Source organism: Mauremys reevesii, linkage group 1 (genome assembly GCF_016161935.1).
Source record: "Mauremys reevesii isolate NIE-2019 linkage group 1, ASM1616193v1, whole genome shotgun sequence".
Classification (NCBI taxonomy): Eukaryota; Metazoa; Chordata; order Testudines; family Geoemydidae; genus Mauremys; species Mauremys reevesii.
Window position 1 is genome coordinate 288,732,572 of NC_052623.1, and position 25,094 is coordinate 288,757,665.

The 25,094-nt window shown below is 42.3% G+C and overlaps 2 protein-coding genes across 2 annotated transcripts in view; both read right to left on the reverse strand.

Moving 5' to 3' along the window:
- OTOGL (otogelin like) overlaps positions 1 to 5,269 on the reverse strand; it is a 140,283-nt gene extending 135,014 nt beyond the window's left edge. Inside the window, exon 1 of the mRNA XM_039519864.1 lies at positions 5,145 to 5,269. The gene's annotated coding sequence lies outside the window, so the exon portion shown is untranslated. The remainder of the gene's footprint in view (positions 1 to 5,144) is intronic.
- Positions 5,270 to 7,676: 2,407 nt separating this feature from the next.
- On the reverse strand, positions 7,677 to 11,473 carry RPS16 (ribosomal protein S16). The gene is made up of 6 exons (XM_039500330.1): positions 11,331 to 11,473; positions 11,189 to 11,244; positions 10,287 to 10,388; positions 8,840 to 8,936; positions 8,018 to 8,065; positions 7,677 to 7,892 (listed from the first exon to the last, which is right to left on the reverse strand). Exons 2-6 carry the CDS (start codon positions 11,234 to 11,236, stop codon positions 7,747 to 7,749), a joined length of 441 nt encoding a protein of 146 aa, XP_039356264.1. The 5' UTR covers positions 11,237 to 11,244; positions 11,331 to 11,473; the 3' UTR covers positions 7,677 to 7,746.
- Between the last annotated feature and the right edge of the window lie 13,621 nt (positions 11,474 to 25,094).

Consider the following 25,094-nt stretch of genomic DNA (forward strand, 5'->3'; position numbering starts at 1 on the left):
AGCGTAAAAGATGATGGTGAAATCTTGGCCTAATGAAATCAATTACCTTTTATTTTTATGTAAAGCATCATCTAGGTTTATGGTGTGTGCATAATAATAAAGAATACTGATGATTTCGGTAGGTATACATCAGGAAAATATGGTATTTACTGAGAAATTGTTACAAAGTATACTTACAGGGACCTAAAAAACAATTTGTTTGGGGGGGGTTGTTTTTGTTTTTATTGATTACAAGCAACACACAAATAATTGTTATAACTGAATGGTATATATTGTACAGTGATTTAAGTACACCAGTAGACAGAGAGATTAGAAAAACACATTTTCCTTTAAAAAAAATTACTTTGTGCATTTGACAATACCATGATTAGACAGTTTCCCTTGGTGGCTCTTTCACTCAGGGGACAGATTTAAAAGTAAAGAAAAAAAAATGTTATAGTAAAACCATAAGAATTGGCACTGGAACCCCAGGGCAGGTGTACTACTCGAAACTGCCTTTAACTCATTGTTTGCACACAACTAGGGTGGTCTCTTTGTGCCTTTGACATGTTTAAAAGATAAAGCCAACAGCTTCCTCAAAACAAACTGGAGAATAACCAATCAGATTTCCACTCCAACCAATGCTGTACTGAGCTCACCAATGCAGCCCCCACCCCAAAAGTAACAACATGCAGCATGTCTCTAATCTCATGCTGGAAGGCTATTTTAGACCCAAGTGACTTCAGGAGTTAAGGGCCTTGCATGGAAGCTGTCCTACCAGCAGTTCCCTTTCTTTTATCCATCTAGCTTAAGTGCCTTCACTGACTGAGAGAGATGCAGTATTTCAAAAAGTCAGGCCTCAAGCCACTTAAAGCTTTATAGTTCAAATTCACTACCTTAAACTCGACACAGAAACGAACAGGAAGCCAGTGCAGCAGCTGGAGCACTGGTGTTATGTACGGCTGGAAAGATGTATTAGTTACTAAACGGGCTGCCACGTTCTACATCTGCTTCTCTTTCCAGGTTGATTTAAGCTGTAGCCCCATATAGAGTGCATTGCAGTAATCTAATCTCTATAGATGACTCTTAGCAATGAATATAACTTTTGAAAAACAAACCCCACAATGTATTCCTCCACATTTTGGTATTTTATAAAATGTATAGTAAAAAATCATTTTAAGCGTTCTGTTAATCTGTCTATTTTGTCTCATTTATCCCATCTACTTCTTATCTTCTAGAGGAATCAATGAAAATATTTCCCAGTGTGAAATCTTCTTCCCTACACCACCTTCCCCCAACTCACCCCTCCAACTGAAGACCTTGCCTTGGTGTCCTGGACTTTGCAGGCAAGAACTGCACATGATGTTTTCTAGGACGCATCAGTGGTATATTTTGATTGATCAAAGGGATAATTTTTGAGTAACATATACTCCAACACTGACCTGGAAAATCACCCGGGATGAGTAAGAGAGTAGGTTGTTATCTGTGCCTTTGCACCTCTACTCACTGCCAAGAACGGAGCCACTTAGTGTGAATGATGAATGGACTCCTGTCTATTAAGAACTGGACTGAGACCTCCTATTAATTTCACAGATCACCAAAAGGAGTTAATAGATAATAATGACTTTTGATCATTACCAGCCTGGAACGGACCCAAGCCAACAATGCAGAGATGAGAGGCTCCAAATTCTATTACCAATTCCCGAGCCATCTAGTCCTCTACATCAGTTATTTTGGCCTTGTAAATATATTCACCTTTCCTTTCTTCATCTCTTACAAAAGCAGAGATGTAAAGATAATCTGAACTCAGATTCTGCCATTCCCAAGCCCATACTTTAAATTATATATAAATGCATCATACTTGCATAGCTCCACGGACAGAAATATTTCTATTACCTTATTTTAACATAAAGTAACATTAGGTTGAATCCTAAACAGACACTATTTAATCAGCCACCTAACAATTATTCTACGTATAAGTGAGATGACTGGAGTATTTGGTGCATATCAATACCTTCATGATTTGGTAATTTCACAGTATCTTCAGAAAACTATTTACTGAAAGAAGGGCCAATTCTTATGAATATAAAGTACCTCTGTAATGAAACATACCACTGTATATTATAAAATATAACTACTACCAGAGGTGAAAGTTGGGAGAGGGGTCATCATGTATCAGTCTTTCACTCTTCTTCCTCTCCACTTTCATATCTATTCTCCCTCTTCCTATGTTGGCAATTCCTTTTTGCCATGACTTCAGAGCCAGGCATTTTGGTATTGATTCTTTCTCACCATCCCTTGTCCCCACCACAGCCTGGTTCTCAGGGATTCTTTTAATTCTGTACACTCTTACCCGAGGATTATTTTCCCCACCACTACAACTCTGAAAATATGAGGAGACGTCTCTAATCTGAAGCTTTCATTTACTGAGTTTTAACACTCATTTGGAAAAGAAGAGGGCCCAGACATAACTTCCCTTTGTGTTGTGTACACACCAGTGACTCTGTCCTGAAAGTCTCATGGAACATCAACTGGGTAACCAATAACCGACTGATGACCAATGTATGAAGTTATTCTTACTGTTGTTTAGATGCTATTTAATGTGTCTGATATTTAGTGCTGGAAAAAGACATGTTAATATCACACTTTACAGTATAGTGTATCTAGTTTCCTTTGTATTATTTCTTTGTCCTTGCAAAAGCAGTGAAGACAGGCAAATAATATAAAATAACGTAGAAATATTAGAAATACAGAAAGAACACAGCAAAATTAGATTAATCTTGAAATAATGCAAAGTGAGAGAAATATTCCAGAACACACACACTTCTTCGGACTGAGAAACCTGGAAAGCAATAATGCATAGAGACATAGGAAATCATTCTAGAAAACATGTTAGACATTAGTTTGCAATGTGTCATAGCTGCAAAAAGGCCCATGCAGGTTAGACCTTCAAAACACAGACATAATCAGGCATATAGCAGCAAAGCAATAATCCTCCTCTCTACGATTCTAATACAACTGCACCCGTAAAACTGCATTCATGTCTGGCAACTATATTACCAGAAAGACAGAGAAATTTGAGGAAACAAAGAGCAACAAAAGTCACTAGTGAATAGGGGGATAACAGATAAGGCAAGGTCGTAACTGTCCAACAAGCATTCAAGGAGGGAAAGGAATTACTCAGTGAGGTAGACTGTAGTACAAGAGTCATGGGATTAAAATTAAGAAACGGGAAGCAGGAAGGGGGGGAGAAATTAAGTTGAATAGGAGGAATTACATTCAGACAATGAAATGAATTTGCCTGCATAAGGGAATAAGTAGAAGCCCCACTGCCTGGGACCTTTGAAAAATCAAGGGAAAAAAAAAAGAGCCCATGAGAACATATATGTTAGGTAACCATCCTGCATTGGTAGGGAGACAAACTGAACGAATTAATAGGTGTTCTCTATCTAGACTTTCTACTATTAGAAATGACAAAGTTAATTTAAGATATAAATTCTGTATTTAAAAGTTTGTTGGCTGACTTCAAATATACAAAATTAACAGCCTCATTGAATAACAAACTTTTTAATAACCACTTATAATCTATGTGGGTATTACAGTCGAGCACAATTTATCTCAATGACTCCAAAACCATAGCAGCTAGGAGCATCTTCAGCTTCTACAAGGACTGTGCAGCATACAAGGGCAATCTGGTCGGCGAGGATATACCAGGCCAGAGCCACACTGGTCCAGCTACTCCCAATTTTGGCTCTCCCTACAATGTTGATGCCAGTGGCACATGGAACTTTTCAGAGCTTGCACCACACCCACAGTTGGTAAGTCCCAGTGTCAGGTGGACAGACTAGGCAGGATCCACATTTGCACAGCAGCTGCCAGTCCCTACTCTGCCTCCTAAGCTTAATGCTCCTGCAGCTAGTGAACTCTGGGATGGGGTTTGGGCCAAGCTGGAACCAGATCACCTCCAATTCCCCGCTGAGCCTCACTGCTGCTGGGGGACCTCTTTCTGGTCTTACACATCTTGTTGCTGATAAGGGCTAGTTGAGGAGGGGCAGGCTATGCCAGAGCTGAGTTGGTAAAGCTGCTCCTACCACTATTGATGGTAGAAGAATCCTTTTCACCACTCATCCCCCAGTGACGGTAATTGGAGGAGAGAGAATAAATAGGAAAAACAGAATTCTCACTACTACATCCTATTTCCACCGTGCTCTCAGGCACTTAGCTCACACCAATTTACTTTGCAGTATTTCAGAAAATAAAACTACCCCCCGCCCCTTGGCATATAGCAGCTCCCAATACACATCAAGTAACATTTACATCTTATTAATAAAATCAAATAGTTTGATGTGACATCATTGCAGAGATTAACAGAACATTTTCATGAGATCAAAATCCACTTTAGAAAACACTTTGATCCACTTTTGTTATGCTTAAGTGCTTCTTTGTTTGAAAAAATGCCATGGAGGCAGTATGCTCTGCACTGCCATATAATATATCCAGGTTTCATTCCCCATCTCTGCACTCAAAAAGTCAGGCCTAGAAAGGGGGAGGCAGGAGCTAGAATAGCTCATCATTCATCATCAATCTCATCACAAGAAGAAACCTGGATGAGCTCCAGTGTTCTAACCAGCCAATACTGCATCCCTAGATGGGGTGATGAGAAGTTTCACAGGTCAAAGGAGACTGAGAGGAAAGAGAAGCCAGAGAACATCCCACAAGAGAGATCAGTCAGAACAATAATAAACCAGAATAAAACTTCTAAAGTGAAATTAGGCATATTGTTCATTTGCTGCAGGACAAAAACAAAAAACAAAAAGAAGTCTGGCAAACAAATTGCCAGTGGGTCACAGTAGATCTGCAAAAAGGAAACAAAAATGGGCTTGTTGCTTTCCTGCATTCCTCCTCCTTTCTTTCTGATGTATGAGGAAAGAATAACAGTTTGGTTTTTCAGTTGCATTGAATTTGAAATTCAGGTCTTATCCACTCTGGAACACACAACTGTGACTGAAAAATTAGTTATGTTATCAACAGAGACTGAAAGCTGAGCAAATGAGAGGGGGACTTATCATTCCTGTTTAGAAGTTTGTTCAATTTATGCTAATACTATTTAATATTAATGACATTTATGAGAAAGGAAATCTTAATTAACAATTTTACTCCCTTACCCTAAAATACTTTAGCTCATTCTCAGACATCCACGAGCTCCTCCAGCAGCAATTAGGAAGACCAGACTGCAGATATTTTTAAGGTTAAAAAAAACCCTGCAACCACTCAATACAAGAAAGGGCAAAAGTCCAATGTTTTAAAAAATCCTTTACAGATCATCTCCAACACCCAAATTAGCAAAGGAAGTGGGTTTAGCTGTAGGTGGGAAGGAATCACTACAATGCAGGACCATCGAGGCTACAGTACAAAGCAGGAATTTTGGAAGACACCCCTCAAAAAAGCCCCCAAAGTACCACTGTTGTCTGATGGGGGAGAGAAGATATGGTCAAGAATCTAGACTCTATTGGTCAGCCTATGGTGTTTTCCATTCCTTTCCAAAATGGTTTCCTGCTGAGTATACAAAGGAATACAAAGCAGTTATTCTCATCATGACCCAGAGCTCTCCCATGCATCAGAAGGCCTCTACTTAGTATTTAAGCACCTGTTTGTCAAATTCACATGATTTTTCCTGGTCACTTGTGACAGATGTCCCAGCTTTCCAATCTTTTGTTGACAGCAGCTAGATCTTTTTCATTTAAGGCTTCTTCGTCATCCACTCACCCTCTATCTTTTTCCTCTCAATATCTACTTAAGTAGATGCAACTTCTCTCCCTAGCATCTCCACAATTTCCTCCTCTCATACACTGCATGCACCTCCACCATCTAGAACAATGGCTCTCAACTGTTTCAGACTACCATACCCCTTTCAGGAGTGTGATTTTTGCGTAACCCCAAGTTTCACCTCACTTAAAAGCTACATGCTTACAAAAATCAGACATAAAAATACAAGTGTCACAGCATGCTATTACTGAAAAATTGCTTATTTTCTCATGTAATTATAAAATAATGGGACTATAAATAATGTACTTATATTTCAGGGTATAGTATATAGAGCAGTATAAACAAATCATTTTATGAAATTATAGTTTGTACTGACTTTGCTAGGGCTTTTTATGTTGTTGTAAAATTAGGCAAATATCTAGATGAGTTGATGTACCCCCTGGAAGACCTCTTGAGTACCCAAAGGGGTACGCATACCTCTGGTTGAGAGCTGCTAATCTAGATCTCCCTCTAAATTACTCCCCATCTGTCTGCTTTTAGTCTGATATTACACATGTACTTCCAAGGCTTGGAATTGCCTCCCCAATCTTGTGAGACAAGAAACATGTCTGTCCTTCAAACTGATAACACAGAGGGCTTTGTAAATCACATTCTTATCTGCACCCCTTTGTGTCTGAACTGTTACGGGTGTATTACATGTGCCCAAATTAGTATCAAAGCACCTCAGAGTAAGGACCTTTCTCTCATTTTCAGGGCATTGTGCAACCCTTTCAATGTTCAATATTTCTGAAGCATTGTGTGAAAGTATGAATTATATTGTAGAATGAATTATAGAAATGCTGTATGTTCCTTTAAGCAGGAATGAGGAATGTTGAGATAAAGTTGTCAGGAAGAGGAACATTAAGGTATTGAACAATGGGTCCACATAAACTGATGGTTGGACATTAAGAGGAGATTGGTGACAGTAAGGGCATGAGATATGTGTCTAGCCCCAGGTAAACTTATCAGTTCTGCTCCCTTTGTAATCTTGTTAATTTCATTTCCTTTTATCTGACTAAATAAGGTGGTTTGAGCCTTGTATGGCACTTACATTTTCTGGGTGTATTAGCAGAGCACTTTTGCTAAAAAACAGTGATCTGATAAATTGTGAGTCCTGACTCTGACTTTGACAATTGTAAGTAATTATATTTAAGCATTATTTAGCTTGAACGGACATATGAAAGCTTTCATGATTTTTGGAAAACATCCGTTTTCTAGTCTTGAATATAAACGTAAAAATTCACATAGCACAAGGGTATTTTAAGAAGTCTGCTACTGCACTTCAACATGCATACACTGTAGATTTTTCAACAGAGAAGGAAACATACTCCTCTTGCTCCAAAACAGCAATAATACAGCTTTGTAGCATTTGGTCAGGGTTTTGGGGAGGGTTGAGATAAGATCTTTTAATTTCCCTGGGCTAACAATTTTAGAAACTACACCGCTAGATTTGCTAGTGGTTTGTCAAGGGTGCATGGAGCACAGTATGGGGAGTTTATTGTTTGAAACAAAGAAAAAAAATGTAAAAGCAGCAAAGAATCCTGTGGCACCTTATAGACTAACAGACGTTTTGCAGCATGAGCTTTCGTGGGTGAATACCCACTTCGTCGGATGCAAGAGTGGATGCACATGCTGCAAAACGTCTGTTAGTCTATAAGGTGCCACAGGATTCTTTGCTGCTTTTACAGAACCAGACTAACACGGCTACCCCTCTGATACATGATGATAGAAAAAAAATGTGTATCTAACAGCAGCAAAGTGCTTTTCTTTATTTCTAGACACCAGCACTTCCCCTGTGTTTAAGGTCAGCTCTCTTATATTAATAAAATATTTAACTACCGAAGGACTCCCAACCCTGAAAAAAAAGTTATCCAATATAAACAAATACCAGATTTAGAAACTTGAAATATTTATTAACTTTTCCTCATATTTATTGCAAGATACAAGGGTAAAGAATAATTTTTAACGGTAAGACTTCTGGTAGCGTGCACGGGCACCAGGTCCACCAAACTTCTTGGACTCGCAACGACGAGGATCTGCAACCAGTAAGGTCCTATCATACTGGATTAAGATGTCCTTGATTTCCTTCTTGGAAGCTTCATCAACATCTGAAAAAAGAACACATTTGTGACTAACATTCTATACCGCCATCTATTACTGTGCTACGTATAGCACTTAATGTCTGAAGCTAAACACTTCAAAAACGCTAGTAAAACAAAATCAATCAACTTACACTTCTGATAATAAGCCACCAATGCTTTGGAAATAGATTGACGGATTGCTGTTGAGGAAAGAGACAAGTTAACAATAATATCCAATCAATTCAGGTTTACATAGAAAACATGGCAAGGGGTTTGGGCAGGGGTTGGCAGAAATGAATTTGACAAATGAAAAATAGTTACAAGTGTAATGATAAAACCACATCAAACCATTTTGTGTCATACACCTTCCATCTCAAGCCACCCCCTTTAATCAAAAACTGACTTTAAAATGCCAGGGTGGTTAACTAAAACAGATGAAGATTTGGGTTAATACATCTACTTGCTTCCTGTGCATCTTCTGAGACATAATATTTTAATGAATGCTCAGGCCTTAACTAGCAGCAGCACAACGTTAACACTTCTGAAAAGCAATTTATGTTCTATTTTGCCCAATGTGAGTAAGTTACAAGTTAAGTTTTGATTCTAGGATTTTTATCTGAGCAATTTTATCTGAGGCAAGTAACTGCTTCATTTTGCAGTGCAGTTAGAAAATGCTGTTTAACCTCATTCCAAAATCCAATTTATGACCAATCACACGTAATCATTTATATAGCCCTGGAAGAGGGAAATGCTAAATGCCAGTTTCATTCAGATCATTTCCATAAAGATCATTCATGTGTATAAATGAGAGCAGGTGATATAGTTCAAGATACACCTATTAAACTGGTATTTGTAATAGCCAAAGCTTTAAACTGTAGATGGTTTCTCTTCCGTAAGATACAAAAAATTTAAAATTTATTAAAGTAGTTTAATCTATTCCAGCCCATACTAAGGATCTTGTACAAGAGTCGTACCGTAGATTTGTGCTACATGGCCGCCACCCTTAACACGGACTCTGATGTCAACACCAGCAAAGCGTTCCTTGCCCAGAAGAAGAACAGGTTCAAGCAACTAAGAAACAGACATAAAAATTGGATTAAATTATGAGAACATATTTATAATCAAGAGGCAGCAATCAGTGTTTTGAGCAAGGTTTCTAAGCATGGATTTATAAAATGTTTGGTGCTATGAGCCTTGAATTTACGATGCACACGCTAAGGTACTTAAATAAAAAACGCTGTGGCAATGTGGCCTAGTCACTAGTGGATAAGAGCAGAGCACTGCCCAGGAGACCTAGGTTCTTGTCACAACTCTGCTGCTGGCCTGCTGGGTGATGTTAGACAAGTCACTCTGCCTTCCCGTGCCTCAGTTTCCCCATTTGTAAATGGGAGTAATGATACTTTGTAAAGTGCTTTGAGGTTAACTGATGAGTCAAACTAGGTAATACCTAAACTTTATGAAGTTAGATCTAAGGAAGATTAACACGTATCAACATATATCCTTTGCTCCCATCAACAGTAGTAAGAATCATAGAATATCAGGGTTGGAAGGGACCTCAGGAGGTCTAGGTCTAGTCCAACCCCCTGCTCAAAGCAGGACCAATCCCCAGATTTTTACCCCAGTTCCCCCAAATGGCCCCCTCAAGGATTGAACTCACAACCCTGGGTTTAGCAGGCCAATGCTCAAACCACTGAGCTATCCCTCCCCCCAAATGAATAAATGAATTGAGAAAATACATCAGAGTAAAATTGAAAAAAGCACCTAACTGATACAGAAACTCAAATCCCATTTTGCAAAGTGACTTGAGTGAGGCTACACTTCTAAGCTTTTATTATTTAACCTGAGTACTCAACTCCAAAATCTAAAATTGCATACAATCTTACAAATAGTCAAGCTACAGCTAACAGCCTACATGGCCACTAAAAGAGAGAGATGGATCATCTAGTGTAGGGGTTGGCAAACTATGGCCCGGGGGCCGCAGTCGTTTTAATCGGGTCCTCAAGCTCCTGCCTTGCCCCACTCTGCGTGTGCCGGGGCTCCCAGGAGCAGTGGTATGTCTCCCCTCTGGCTTCTGGGGGCTCCGCATGCTGCCCCCACCCCAAGCACCACCTCTGCAGCTCCCATTGGCTGGGAACCACAACCCCCTGGCCCAGCCCAGCGCCTCCTCCCCCACCCTGAACTCATTTCTGGCCCCACACCACAGCCTGCACTCCCAGCCAGAGCCCTCACTCCCTCCTGCACTCCAATGCCCAATTTCATGAGCATTCATGGCCCACTGTATGCTTTCCATACCCAGATGTGGCCCTCAGGCCAAAATGTTTGCCACCTCTGATCTAGTGTATGTCTTCATGGCAACAAGAAACTATTCTGCATATATATGCACACACACAAATGTCCAAAGAAAACCAATGAAGTGCTTACTTTGTACTGCAGGGTTCTAGGCTCTATCATTTCCAGGGGTCTTCCATTCACTTTAATGAGACCATTTCCTCTCTTGCAGTGAGCAACAGCAGTAGCTGTTTTCTAAAAAATGCAAGCATACGTGAGGAAAGCATCCATATACTATTAACTGTGCACCAACTGCTTTAGAGACTATCATACAGTGCTTTCCGTCTAGATTATGACACTCAAGATTTCAAAAAGTATTTTTCCATTTAAAGCAAAGCCACTGCTGCAAACGACTGAAACGTACTAGGTCAGATGAGGACTTAAAATAAAAAAATACATAGGCGAGTCAGCCTCGCTAAAAACACACAAAATTTGATCTACACGTGGGAAGTGTGATGACAGTTTACTATCAGCAGTCAGGCCTCCTAGATCATGGAGGGGGAGCAGGAGAGGCCCAGAGGCAGAGCCATTACCGCCAGCATCTGCTTTTTACAGTGATACAGGGTGCGATGGGGGGCGGGGAGGCAGGGGCTCTGGAACAATTTGATCCACACTGAGAGCCACTGGCCCACACTGTAAACCCTGTACATGATGGGCACGACTTCAAACCGGGGGAGGCTGCCGCGCCCCCCTTCCGACACCTCTGGGGGGCGGTGGGTCGGTGGGTGGGGGTAGCAGGGAGGCTGCTGAGTGCGTGGGGGCGAACACACGTGTCGGCGCACGCGGCCGGGGCACTGCCGCTCACTCCTAGCGCCGCGGCCTGGCCCCGATCGCGATGACGGGCTCGGCCGATGGCGCGGGGCCCCTAGGGCCGCGTCCCGGGCAGCTCCGCGTCGGGAGGCGGGAGCCCCGGGCCGGGGTTACCGGCCTCCCCGCCTGGCTGGGCCCGGGCCGCCCCGGAGCGCACAGGCCGGGGAGCGCTGCCGCCCGCTCACCTTCCGCCCGAAGACCTGGACGCTCTGCAGGGGCCCCTTGGCCGGCATGGCTCCTCCTGCAACAGACAGACAGACACGCGGTGAGCGGCGCGCGGCCCGGCGGGGGGAGGGGTGGGGGGTCACGGAGCTGCCGAAAACTCACCTTCCGCCAGCGACAGCAGCAGCAAAAGAGAGAGCGGGGTCTCCGGGGCCGCTTCTCAGGGGCAGCCCAGCCGCAAAGCGCAGCCTGACATCCGGCCGCGCGACACGGCTCCCTCCCGCCGCGCTTTACGGCTGCCCGAAGGGAGGGGAAACAGGAGTCTCGGAACGGGGCGGGGCTGAGAGAGCTGCTGGGGAAGAGGCAGGTGCCGGGTGCGACCGTCACCCGTAGCGGCGGCGTCCCCCAGTGTCCCGCCTCGCCGCGCCAGCCCCCCACGCCCCAGCTGCTCCCTCACTCCCAGCACCAGCCTCCCGGCGACCCCCCGCACTCCCAGCACCAGCTGCCCGGTGCCCTCCACGCCCAGCACCAGCTGCTCTCCCAATCCCCAGCACCAACTCCCAGCGTCTCACAATCCTAGCACCAGCCTCCCAGCGACCTCCAGTCCCCAGCTGCTCCCCCAATCCCAGCACCAGCCTCACGACGTCTCACAATCCTGACTCCAGTCCCCAGCTGCACACCCCAGTCCAGTGTCCCCCACTCCCAGCATTTCTCTGTGTTCCCCAGTTAGGGCTGTAAATACCATTTTAAAAGTTAACCGTTTAAACGGTCAACCAATTTAGCAGCTGGGGTCAATCCCTCCAGTGCAGCTGGGGCTGCTCTGGCCAGCGGGGCTGCTGGGGCCGGCAGGTCCAAGGGTTAATGGTTAAGCGTTAAGTCTAATGGTTAACTGGTTGACATTTTACATCCCTACCCCCAATCCCAGCATCAGCCCCCTCAGCATCCTCCAATCCTACCATCTTCCCCAGTGTCAGCACCATTCCATTCCCAGCACCAACCTCAGGGTGTCCCCCAATCCTAGGGCTCCAGTCCTTCTCCTTTCTCTCCAGCACCAGCTCTCTCATGTCCCGCAGTCCCTGACTCACCAAATGTCTCAGTCAATCCCAGTTGTCCAATGTTCAGCGCCATAATAAAGATAAAGGCTGTAAGATAAATCTATGTGATAACTGGGTATTACTATACAGTAAGGGTCTAGGGTTGTCACTGTGTGTCACCCTGAAGCCTCAGATGACTGTTGAGTCACTGTGAAATGATGGAAACCGCTACAAACATGGGTGAGCTCTCTGTTGAGTATCACCAGGTTAAATCTTCACTGGGATTCGTGGTCTGTTACCACCCAATTTTTAAGTTCTCTGTGCTCCTTTATTTTTTTACACTTTATGAATTACTGCTGTACAACAGCATAGGCTTTCACCTCTACAATATCATTAAACTAACCCAAATAATCCACTAAATAGTACTGACTAGTGTTACATGGCGACAGCAGCTCCTCACACCCATCAGAGGTTTTCTCTGCCTGGGCCCTTTCACACAATGGGTCCTTTTCTAAATATGTTTTTTTTTTAAAGCTGTTGGTTAGAAAGAGTCTTTCACTTCCAGCATGGTTTCCCCATTACAAAGAGGGACTTTTACTGGAATCAGTGTGATCTCTCCCATCTGGATACCTTTTTTCATGTGCCCAAGTCTATTTGTAGGTGCTATTTGTAGGTGCTGTTTTCTAGGCATCTATACCATAGTATCTGAGCATCATAAGAAGTAACCACTACCAAGGTGGTGAGTAAAATATAAAACTGGACCAAGACCTCTAGTCTCTGAGTAAAAATGGCCTATCTACATGGAACAGCTTTCAAGATTGTGTCCTAGATCAACACAAAAACTTGGTGCAAAGTAGAATTAAATGCTTAATCTAAAACAAATGGCACTATAACCCAAAGTATTTCACTTAATACTTAACCTAAGCCAATGTGAACTGAAAAAGCATCCCAGGCACTTAGAACCACTCCTGAGCTTGGCTCTTGGTGAAGTGGCATATGGTCCTTTTAAGTTTACATTTTTCTACTGATTTTGCAGTATAATGTTTTATAATTGTTTCTGTTCATTTATTTTGTTTACTACTTTAATTTTGAAACAGGCCTGTCTTATCCTTAGCCACAAAGGAAATAACGTTTCCGTAAATATAAGCTTGACAAACATTGGAAATAGAGGAAGTTCCAAGTTCTTTAAAGTTTGTGCACAGTGTGAGAGATTTTCTCCTAACCTTGAAACTCTCCTAAATGGAACAAAAAGACATCTGACAAACAAAAGAATCCATGTGCCACCTAGAGGCTATTTAGTGCACTTCTTATAAAGGAATGCTGGTAAGATGGGTATGGTGAATATGAAAAGAGCACTGTACTAGTTAACCTGTTATGACCTGTGTTCAAATGCTTCAGACCAAATCATGGAAAAAAAACCCAGATGTCTGAATTTTATCATGTTTGGTATCAGCTCAAAAGTGATGGTCTGAGGAGTTGTTGGGAAATGATAATGCTTCCTTGGGTTAGTTCTGAGATATCCAAATTATTATTTATATTGTAATATCACCTAGAAGCCCCAGCACAATGGGGCCATGATCCATATCTAAATGCTGCACAAAGAGATAACAAAAAGATGATCCCTGCCCCAAAGAACCTAGCATGGTGGGGTCCTGGTCCGTGAGTAGGGCTCCTAGGTGCCATGGTAACACAGATAATAAATAAGAGTGAAAAAGCTGTAATTTTTGCCATTTAAATATTGCATTTGCTAAGAAATATCAAAATAGTATCTTTGATATGCACAACCTGCAGTAAGCTTCCTGCGTGCAGATCCGTGTGCCCACATGCAGTCCCATTAAAGACAGTGGACTCTTCAAAGATACAGGATCCATCTGTCAGCACTGAGCTCTTTGCAGGATCTGGGGTTTTGTCTCTATCTTTCACATATAATAGCATCTCATACAATATGGAATATTGTGTCTTTTGTGGAGCTTGATTTTTTTGAAATGTAAGAGCTAATATTTCACTGACACCCTCATGCCAATAATAATGAGTATGAAGACATTTCTGCTATATGGAATCCTTGTGTATAAAAATGCAGATTGAATTAATACATATTTCTGAAACAGATTTCTGTTGATAGTCGACACTTTTATTTATACATTTAATTTGTCATTAAACAACCAATCCTTCTGCCTGTAAATAAATATATTGAATACTCCTAAAATAGTACAACTGAATAGTAGTCCTAATCCCTTTTAGGCCCCAAACATTTGAGGGTTTCCACATGTGCCTAATTTTATGCACATTACATAGTTCCATTCAAGTAAAAGGCACTACTCACAGTGCATAGAGTTAAGCACATTTAAGTCTTTGCATAATTGGGGCCTTAAATGTGACCTGCACAAGGATTTCCTTTAGATGCCCAACAACTTTATAAATACATTCCCAACCTGTATTGGGTGGATCCCTCTCTATGCCAATGCAATTCTCAGTGCAGATCAGGGCTTAAGTATTAAATAATCAATTAAATAGGGGCATTCAAGTGCATTATTAGCATAAGACTTCCTATATTTTGCTTTTTGCAGATCCTGTGACATTCATTCCCACTCAGATAGTCATCTCCTGCTGCAAGTCTCTGCCAACAGTCTAGAAATGCCATTAAAATTCATGTAAAAGCAACAAAGAATCCTGTGGCACCTTAGAGACTAACAGACGTTTTTTTGCAGAGCTTTTCTTCGTGAGTGAATACATTTTTCACTTTCACCCACGGCTGCATGCTGCTGCGTCTCTCTCTCTCTCTCTCTGCCACCACAGATTTGTTGTTTGATCACCACAGACTATACATTAAAATTCATGCTACAGATACGGTTGATTATCTGCCTTTCCATATTCTGTTAGAAAAGTAAAGCGGTAATTAGTACACAGTTGGACATTTAATAGTGATTCTGGAAAGAACTGGGTTTGGGATTTTCTTTTGTTTGTTTGTTTCCCCATTTCTGGCCCATACAAATCTTGGAATAGAAGCTAGAAGCTATTTAATGTAGAAACTCATGCTTCAGGGAGTAGAGTATGTAATGAGAGAGAGAAAATTATGTCACAAATAACCATGTTCACAGAGATCATGGGGAAAAAAGTTCCCAGTGAGAACCAGATGAATGGCAAGATGGAGAAAAAGGTTCCAGATTAGGGAAGGTGTTGCAGTTCAGAAAATCAACGCATGCAAAATCTCTTCTGATAACCTACTTAGAAAACTACTTCAGTAGAACATCACACACCCTAAAGCAGCAATAAAACTAATATTAGGAAAGAAAAGATAACAAGAGTCTCCAGAAGCACTCACAGTACCATATTCTCCACTTCCTTGTGCTTTGTATACTCATTTGCACCTGTGCAATATAACATACTGACCAGGTAGCATTTTCCATCTGCTTTGCACAGGTCTAAATGACAACGCAAACTATTCATTCCTACTAAATGTAAGATTTACGTGTTGTTCATCTGTCTTTACTAGAAACATTGCTCCTGGAACAGGTAGGATTTTTCTGACCCAACTGGGAAAGGCATTTTATAGGACATTTGTTATATAGCTAACAACCACCATTTAAATTCTTGGATCTGAAAGAAATTTTGCATTCAGAATTATACGTGTGAAAGTTACTGGTGGCCCCCTTAATGACTAGCAGGCAGCCAGTAGAGGGAAGCAGAAGCCTCACGTACACAGTAACCTGAACTTTTGAACTATCTTTCATCCTCTGCCTTGAAGCAGAAGGAACTAGCTCCAAACTGGTTTTCACTGACCAGATAACGGTTCCACGGGGTCTGGCAACCACCAATGAAGTGTTAACACGGCATGGTCTTTGTCTGAAAGTGTATAAAAAGTTTGTGAAATTTGTGTGCAGCAGAGTTCTTTGTACCTGAGTACAAGGCTCTCCTTTTTTCTGCAGAATAAAGCAATCTTTCCTTATCCCTGTCAGGCTGTTATTGGCTCTCAGCTAGATGGACCCGATATTTCGGTAACATAAGGAATTGTTTTATAACTATCTGGAGAAAAAAAAAACATTTTATCTTAACTGCAAGGTCTGATTCCATAGAAAAAAACTGTGGCAGCAAAAGGTATTGAGAGAGAATCATAGAACATCAGGGTTGGAAGGGACCTCAGGGAGGTCATCTAGTCCAACCCCCTACTCAAAGCAGGACTAATCCCCAGATAGATTTTTACCCCAGTTCCCTAAATGGCCCCCTCAAGTATTGAGCTCACAATTCTGGGTTTAGCAGGCCAATGCTCAAACCACTGAGCTATCCCTCTCTGTGCCTATAGTGTCTGTAGATGTGTATGTTTGTATATGTTGTGAATTCTCATGAATTAACATTGCATTGGGTTATTGTAAATATGAGTTTGGTGGGAGAGGAGTTTTAATGAGTTCTGAGAAATCTAGGATCTGAAGCCAAATTTTCAAAAAAAATTAGTGATTTTGGGTGCTCAACTTGGGAAATCCTACATGAGCCTGATTTTCAAAGAGTGGGTACTCAATACTTCCTAATAATATGTTTCAAATTGAGCATCCAAAATCACAAGTCATTTTTGAAATTTTTGGCTTGAATCTTTACAGTTAAGAGTTAATAGCAATAGGCACTTGAATGATGTCTTTCCTATGTCTCTCTTTCTTCATACTAGTACTAATTTCTTTGACAGCACTGAATTCTGGGAGTAATTACATAAAATTAAGTTAATGCAGTATTAACTCCCTCTGAATCTTCTCCATGGCTACTACTAACCAGCCACAGAGGGATCCAATCTGTTACCACACAGCTTTTACTGGAGCCTATCCATGCAAACAGCTTTTACCTCTGTGGATGTGTGGCTTCTGTCCCTGGGAGGCATAGCACTGAGAATCCTTACTCGGTGCAAATCCTACATTATCTAAACTGTGTCACCTTGAAGGGAAAACTTGTAGGATTGCTGTGAGGGAAAGCTCATGGTGATTCCTTTCTATCAGGCCCTTTACTTATATCAGGTTAAACATTTGGAAGTTAAACATAATGGACCGAAACATGAAACAAAAGATCTGATTCTTCACTTGCAGCTTGTACAAAATGAGTGTAAAACATACCCAGGTCAAAATGATAGTATTTTCTATGGACCATACGTAGGAATAAATAACTACACAAGGTACAAGGCAGTGAAGTATCAAGGCAAAAGTATGTCAATAAGGCCAGCTTTCAGTATGAATTTTATGAAAAGAGCGAGGAAACACTCACTATAGTAAGGGGAACTCCACATACCTTTAGCACAGTTGCTGGAAGAGGGAAAAGAAAATGGGGACCTGATTGAAATATTTAAAGTTGAGAGGTGTAGCAAAAATTCATCAATCGCTCCTTTTGTGCTGTCTTATAATGGGAAAACAAAGAGCCATGCTAAAATTAAAGGTCAAATTAAAATAAATAAAAGGAAAGACTTTTCTTATACACTGTGTATTCAGCATGTGGAATTTGCTGCCTCATACCAGTAGGTCATCATCTACTATGGTGCACAGCTGTATTTTTTTTAAAGGGGTGGATAATTTTGACTAGTAAAAAGACTTAATGCTCCTTCATACATGCTAAGATACAGATGAGTGAAAAAAAACTTATTCTTTATTTAGGGCAAAAAATGATCACTGCAGGGCTCAGGAAGTTTCCCCTCTCAGACGTGCCAGGAGGAAGATATTTAACGTGGTCTACCATTGGCCTTATTTGCTATAGCAAATCTTATTATCCTTAGTTATCAGGGTATTAGTGTATAGCGCTAATGTTACATTTTGTACTTGTTTGATGATAAAATGTGTAATTAACTAAAGGATCATGTTATTTCCAATGTTTGCTTTTCACGGATTATAGTCATGCAGACAACAGCTGAAGAGTCTTCTAAACTGAATTAGTGCAAGAATGCTGTGACCAATGGAAAAATGTTTGATGCCTCCAGGAAAATGAATCTTCCCAGCTTTTAAAAATATTGCTGTCAAAACAATTTGGGATTGCACAAGATTTCCATATTATTCCTTTAGAAAATATTACTTATGACTTGTGTGTAATGCAAATTTATTGGGTTAATTGCTCTTCTCCAAAAAGCCTATTTAAAATATTTGCATGTAAAGGTAAATATTATCCTGCTTGTTGTGAATTTTGGTAGCTGCTCACAGATGGGGTTGATCTTGTGGAAAGGTTTAGATCACATTGGATGGAAGTCACAAATACAAATTTTTATGGTAGAATTTGAAAAAGTATTAAATGTATAAGCCTGTATTAAAATCTTTGTCCATCAAGAAATAGAAACTTAATAGATCACTTATGGCTCAATCCTGCCATTTCTACTCAGGAATAATCTCAGTTCCTGGGGATTTCAATGTGATTTTTACCTAAGGACTGTAAGAGCTATCTGTCACTGAAACACCCAGTCACCATGGTATCTAAGCAATAATCTAAGGATCAAGCCCTCTGACTGGAAATGATGCAACACTGTGCATTTGCACTCCCTTCTGGTGTACAAGGATATAATGTAATTTGGTTTATAGTGAAGTAGAATTAGTTTGTGGTTAGGCCTCTACCACAACTCAGACTCTCCTCTGAAGCACACATGTGCACACCCACACAAAATCCCTCCTTACAGACGTGTTTCTTTTTTGGTTTTAAAGATCAACAAAAAGTAGTAAAAATTTGACCTGAAGGTCACCCCACTATATCTGAGTTGGGTGCTCACCTAAACCAAGAAGTTAACAGAATTGCATACAGTGTATAGGATTGATTTTCTAAAACTGCCTGAATAGATATCCTAAGCTGCTGAAGAAGCAGAATGCAATTCCTCCAGTAGTCTGCTTCCTCTGGAGGCCTCCTTCCGTTTATTAGCACCTAAGCACACTGGGACCTGTTGCTCTCTCTCAACTTTCCTCAGCAGAGAGATGCACTGTCCTGGCTTCCTCTCCTCTGATTCACAAGGTATGTCAATTGTGACACCCCTATTGTGACACTCCAACACCCCAGTATTCACCACTGTCATGTAATTAGGATATGTTTTGTACAACATATGTCTTGAGAGGTATCATTCTAGAAGTCTTGATCTGCTAGATATTAATATCTCATTGGATTGTATGTGTTATTGTCATACAGGGGCGGCTCCAGGCCCCAGCACGCCAAGCACGTGCTTGGGGCGGCACGCCGCGAGGGGCGCTCTGCCGGTCGCCAGGAGGGTGGCAGGTGGCTCCGGTGGACCTCCCGCAGGCGTGCTTGCGGAGGGTCCGCTGGTCCCGCGGTTTCGGTGGAGCATCCACAGGCATGTCTGCGGGAGGTCCACCGGAGCCGCGGGACCGGCGACCGGCACAGCGCCCCCTGCGGCGTGCCGCCCGTGCTTGAGGCGCTGAAATGGCTAGAGCCGCCCCTGTTGTCATATGTGAAGTTATGAAGTTTGGCTATGTATGTTCTATTGAAACATGTTGTGAGGTTGAAAACACCCACAAGCAGCCTTTCAGGTACAACAGTAAAAAGGCCAAACAATGTTAATGGCTTATTTAGGAAATGCACACAAGCACAAGGATTACCCCAGTAACTGTGTACAATAGAAACCTCTCAGAGATAGCTCTACGTAATGGGAACTGTTTGACCCGGGTCACAGCAAAAGAGCTTTCCAGCAAGTAGGAAGAAGATATAAAAGGGGACAATGACTTCATGAGGGCACCTCACTCTCCCTGCAAGAACACATCTGGAAACAAATATGGGGCAAGGACTAAACTGTGGGAAGTGATGGTCCCAGGCTAGAAGGATCTTTATCCTTTGTATGAAAACCTGGGAAAGTCAAGGCAACTGCCAGCCTATTTATCACTCAGGGTCAGAATTTGCTAATGTATATCCTACTTATCTAGTGTGTTAAGATCAGCTTGTGGTTTTTGTTTATTTACTAAGGCAGCAGTTCTCAAACTTCATTGCACCGTGACCCCCTTCTGACAACAAAAATTACTACATGACCCCAGGAGGGGGGACTGAAGACCAAGCCCTGCCAGCCGAGCCCCACCACGCCGGGTGGTGGGGCCAAAGCTGAAGCCCCAGGGCTTCTGCCTTGGGTGGGGGGCATGTAACCTTAGCCCTGGGCAGTGGGGCTTGGGCTTTGGCTTCAGACTTGCTGGGGCCTGGGGCCAACACCAGCCCTGGCAACACCATAAAAATGAGGTCGTGGCCCACTTTGGGATCCTGACCCACAGTCTGAGAACCCCTGTACTAAGGTAATCTGCTTTGATCTGTTTGCTGTCCCTTATAATCACTTAAAATCTATCCTTTGTATTTAATATACTTGTTTTGTTTTTCTAAACCACTTTGTGAAATTCATAACTGGGGCAAAAAGCTGTGCATATCTTCCTCCACACTGAGGGAGGGAGCGAATTTCATGAGCTTATGCTCTACGGTCTTCTGTGCAGTGCAAGACAATACAATTTTGGGTTTGCACCCCAGAGGGGGTGTGCATTTGAGTGATGGGCAATTCCGTAGCTGAATCTTCACATTCAAAGCTGATTTCAGTGTCTGTCTTTCTGCAGCTGGGTGTGTCCCTACCTGGGTGTGTGCTAGAGGAGGCTTGAGGGCCTGGCTCAGCAAGACAGGGTGAGGGAGCCTAGGCTGGTGGAATAGGCAGGCTCAGTGGTACCCTAGTACATAAGGTGGCACCCCAGAGTGGGGGATAACCCATCACATCTATATTAGACAAATTTAGGAAAGTGTACATGAACAAGAAGGCCGATTCTGGGGATCTATAGAGTATGTAGTATTTGTCACAGCGTCCCGGATGGCTCAGTAATGTCAAGATTGCAAATCTGGTTTGGCACACAATGATCTGTAAAAACACCACCTTTTCTCCATGTCCTTCCTTAAAACTCATCTCACTCTAATGCACACAGAAAAGTGCTATCTTCTAATGGTTCGGCAGGTGAAAAGTTATGCTAGAGTATGAGTTGTGCACACAATAGTTGTGCAGTCTATTCCAACACATTAGTTTTGTTTAGAACAGGGGAATTCTAGTTATATTAGTCTCTAATCAGGTCATTTCTATTTCTGAGTTTGAATCTGTCGTGGGACTGAAATATTTTCTTCAGCCTGTGGTAGGATGGCAGATCAGGCAGAAGTATCAAGGCAGGTGAACTGTTGTATACTGTCTGACCTAGAAGAAAACTGACATTTTCTCCAGAAATGGAAGTAATTGAACTCTGGAGGAGGAGGAACCCTTTTGGCAAGGCATTACTAGGGCTCCCAGTGGAAAACATTGTGTCTATGAAGCAGAGACAGCAGAAACTTAGTCACTCTTCAGCCTTTAATACTCACACACCAATAATAAATCTTATAAACACAAGGCCAGATTCTAGGGGGTGATTTGGCCCCTATCCACTGACAACGTGAACACACCTAGCTGGGGAGTCCCCATCTGCCATAGGTGGCTCCTACACCATCCACTCACTGAAGCACTTGGGTTGAGAGGTGGGGAAGGGTTGGGGCCACACTGAAGTCCCTAAAAGGCAGGCAGTCCATTCTGTTGGTCATTAATGCTGGTATAGTTTAGAGCAGTCTCAGGAACACCCTGGAGTGCACTGTGACCAGGACCAGCATTGAATGGGCCCCAGAATCAAGGCACTCCAAAGGGTTCTTTTGCAGCCCTCTCTTCACCTGTCCCCAGCAGAATCTCGGTCATAGTATCTATCTGCTCATGGCATCATAGACACTGCACAAAAACACACACAGCATTATGAGATGCAGATTAAAATAATGAATGTTTACAAAAAGAAAAACAGATAAAACAATTAAAATCACAATGCCATGGGAAAGCTCATACAAACCACAAGGGACTGTGGAGGGCTGATCACATGTCAGCTTGTGAATAATACTCAGGAGACGATAATCTTTAGATAAACCAGATGGTTAGCCAGCAAACCAGATGGTTTTATTTATGCAGGCAAAGTTCACATTAAGTGAGCTGGTTCGCTTTTTTAAAAAACAGGTTTCACACACGCAAATTAAAATAAAAATAATGACATGAGATGAACTAGAACATTTATACATTTTAAAACCCTAATCAACTAGTCCACTGCTTTGGGGAGATTGCAATGGAACTATCATCATATCATCCTAGGCTGTTCTTCACATGCTTTTTTTTTAAAAAAAGTATTTATATTACAGTAGCAGCCAGAGGCTCCAGTCAAGACTGTGGTGCCATTTTGTTGCTTGCTATAAAATTGTATAGGAAGATACAGTCCCTGTTCTGAAGAATGTACAGTCAGGAAAACAACATGTAGCAAGCGAGTTTAACAAATCATGGAAGAGAAAAGAAGATGAGGGTAACAGTAATAAGACTTGTTTCCATAGCAGGGCCGGCTCCAGGCACCAGCATTCCAAGCAGGTGCTTTGGGCGGCAATCTGCAAGGGGCAGCAGTCCATGTGTTTTTGCCCACAAGCAGCGCCGGCCCTGTTCCATAGGTTAGCAATTAAGCTCTCTTCCTCTTCAAAATGAGTTAAAAAAACAGTCTAGTGCAGAGCCCTTCTCTTCATACCCCAGTAGAATTCTAGTTTTGCTGAAATTACATCTCATCCATTTTCTAGTTGTCCTGTTACTCACTTTATAACACAGTTCCTTAAGAATCATGACTCCTTATCAGAGAATAGGGATAAAGAAATTTAAAGCAGACAGAACCACAACCCTCAAAAATCTCTATTCTCTTAGTGGCAGCAACAGTGACAAGCCAGCAATAACCTTGAAGAAGCAGTCTCATTTTTTCCTTGGAAACTATTATGCCTGCAAAATAAATAGGTCAGAAATTATGGATCCATTATGGTGTCTTAGAAAACATGACAAAGGGCAAACATACATTTTTAGGTCAAGATAAGTTATTTCAATTGAACAAGAACAACAACAATGAACAAATGTAAAATCTCCATGAGAGAGAATACAACAACTGAAAAAAACCTGCTACAAAAAAAGACAGCAACGCCAAATGACAGCTTCCCCTGCAGACCGGGAGATGTGGCTACATTTGAAGGTGCAACACAAATAGAATGATGTTTCCTTTCAGTGACATTACTACATATACGATTGAACTGATGGGGTGGGGAGTAGTAGTACTCTCCCAAACTCTGCTTACATGAGATGCCATTATGGGACTGTTTGTAGTGAAATGTGCATATACTCAAAATGTGATCCAGAATGCTGTGTGGGGGGTGTTGCATTTGGTTTCCCTTCCATAGGGCTCAGATGCAGTTCTGGGCTCTGTTAAGTCTCACTGATTTTAATAGGATCTTAAGTGGCTGAATACCTTTAAAAATCTGCCCCCTTGAGCAATTTGAAGGATGTTATGGGGTTTACAGACTGCACACTAAACCAGAGCAAGGCATGGGACAGTACTGGGCTAGAGAAGCCCTGGCCCTCAGCAGCTGCAGGGCTTGCACCAGATGCAGGGCTTGCACCAGATGCAGGGACAGTTTAAAAGGACATTAGTAGTCTGGGAAAGGAGTTTCAGTTTACACCAGGAAAAAAGGCTGATGTTTGGAGCCATGGGCTGAGTGACTGCAGCACTGATAGGCCGCTCCAAGTGCAGTGATCCATGTTTCCACACTCATGCCCCTTTTTTGGATTTGGGAATCCATGAGAGGCCCTGAACAAGGGGACATTGTTACTCTGGCAGACGAAGCTGAGTGTGACCACACCCCAACTGGAGGCGCCACAGCGGAGGGGGAAGGGGGCGGAGTATAACATGGGGTGGGACCAATGAGTGGTCCAGGCACTGCAACACCCTCTTTAGGGTCTGCAATGGAATGCCAAACTTATTATACTGTTCAGCCACTAGATTAAACTATGTGTAAAATACCTTATTTAAACAAACCTCACCCATACCTGGCAGAGCACTACAGGATCTTATGATGAACACAGCTGGTGTATATAAGCAAGTTCTGTAGCAACTCCATAAGTCATGCAGAGGAATATGACAGGGAGCAGCTGCTGGCCTCAAGCTTGAGCACCAGAAATGATGACATGTACCAAGAAATAGCAGACAAGCTGGAAGCATTGGGGATTCAACAGACTGGGGAACAGTGCAGGGAGCAGATTAAGTGGCTCAACAGTGATTACTTGAAAACCAGGGACTAGAACCACACCCCTGGGAACGTTCCATCGTCCTGCCTCTTGTACAAGGACTTTGACAGGGTGCTGGGTACTGCACTAATAACTGATTTCCCAAGTGATTCACAGTAGCCTGGTCAACCGGCGGGACCACCTTCTGACCAGCAAGTGCTGGATTAGGCTAGTGAAGTGACTCTGGTGCTCACACCGGTGCCCAAGGAGGCTTTACCACCAGAGCAGCTGCAGCAAGCCCTGGGTCCATACTTGGAAGAGCTGTCTGAGGACTCCTCAGAGGAGCAGCCCTGCCACGGAATCAGCAGCAGAAACAGAAGAGGCAGAAGTAGTGCTGGAGCCTGGGAAGTGTTTTGCTCCATGTTTGTTATTATTGATATACAGATGGGCGGGATTTCCGGTTTATAGCCCAATTCAATTTTAACTACAAGCCGCAGATAGCAGCATGTATCTGCTAATGGTGGAATGTACACTAGCGTGTTGGCGTTACACCCGCACATACACCCCATGGAATTACAAATGGAGACCAGGAAGCTCTAACAATAGCTAAACAACCATTTAACATTACATTTTTACTAGATACTCACACATTCTTACAAAGAGATGCTGGAGTGAACTAAGAAACTAAGAACCTTATATTGCCTTCCCTTTTAGTAAGCCACACCGTAGAAATCAGCAAAGCCACAGCATTACAAGCTGCCTGTAAACAGGAAACTGTAAGGCGGGGGGAAACATAGTGCATCGGTTAAAAAAAAAAAAGTCAATGTCAAAAATATGGCAGGG

Excerpts from the sequence above, each read along its gene's own strand:
- RPS16 (XM_039500330.1), bottom strand. The coding sequence starts at position 11,236 with ATGCCGGCCAAGGGGCCCCTGCAGAGCGTCCAGGTCTTCGGGCGGAAG. Across the intron at positions 8,937-10,286 it reads CTAGAACCCTGCAGTACAAA|TTGCTTGAACCTGTTCTTCT; the intron begins GTAAGCACTTCA and ends TCTGTTTCTTAG. Across the intron at positions 7,893-8,017 it reads GGTGGCTTATTATCAGAAGT|ATGTTGATGAAGCTTCCAAG; the intron begins GTAAGTTGATTG and ends TTCTTTTTTCAG.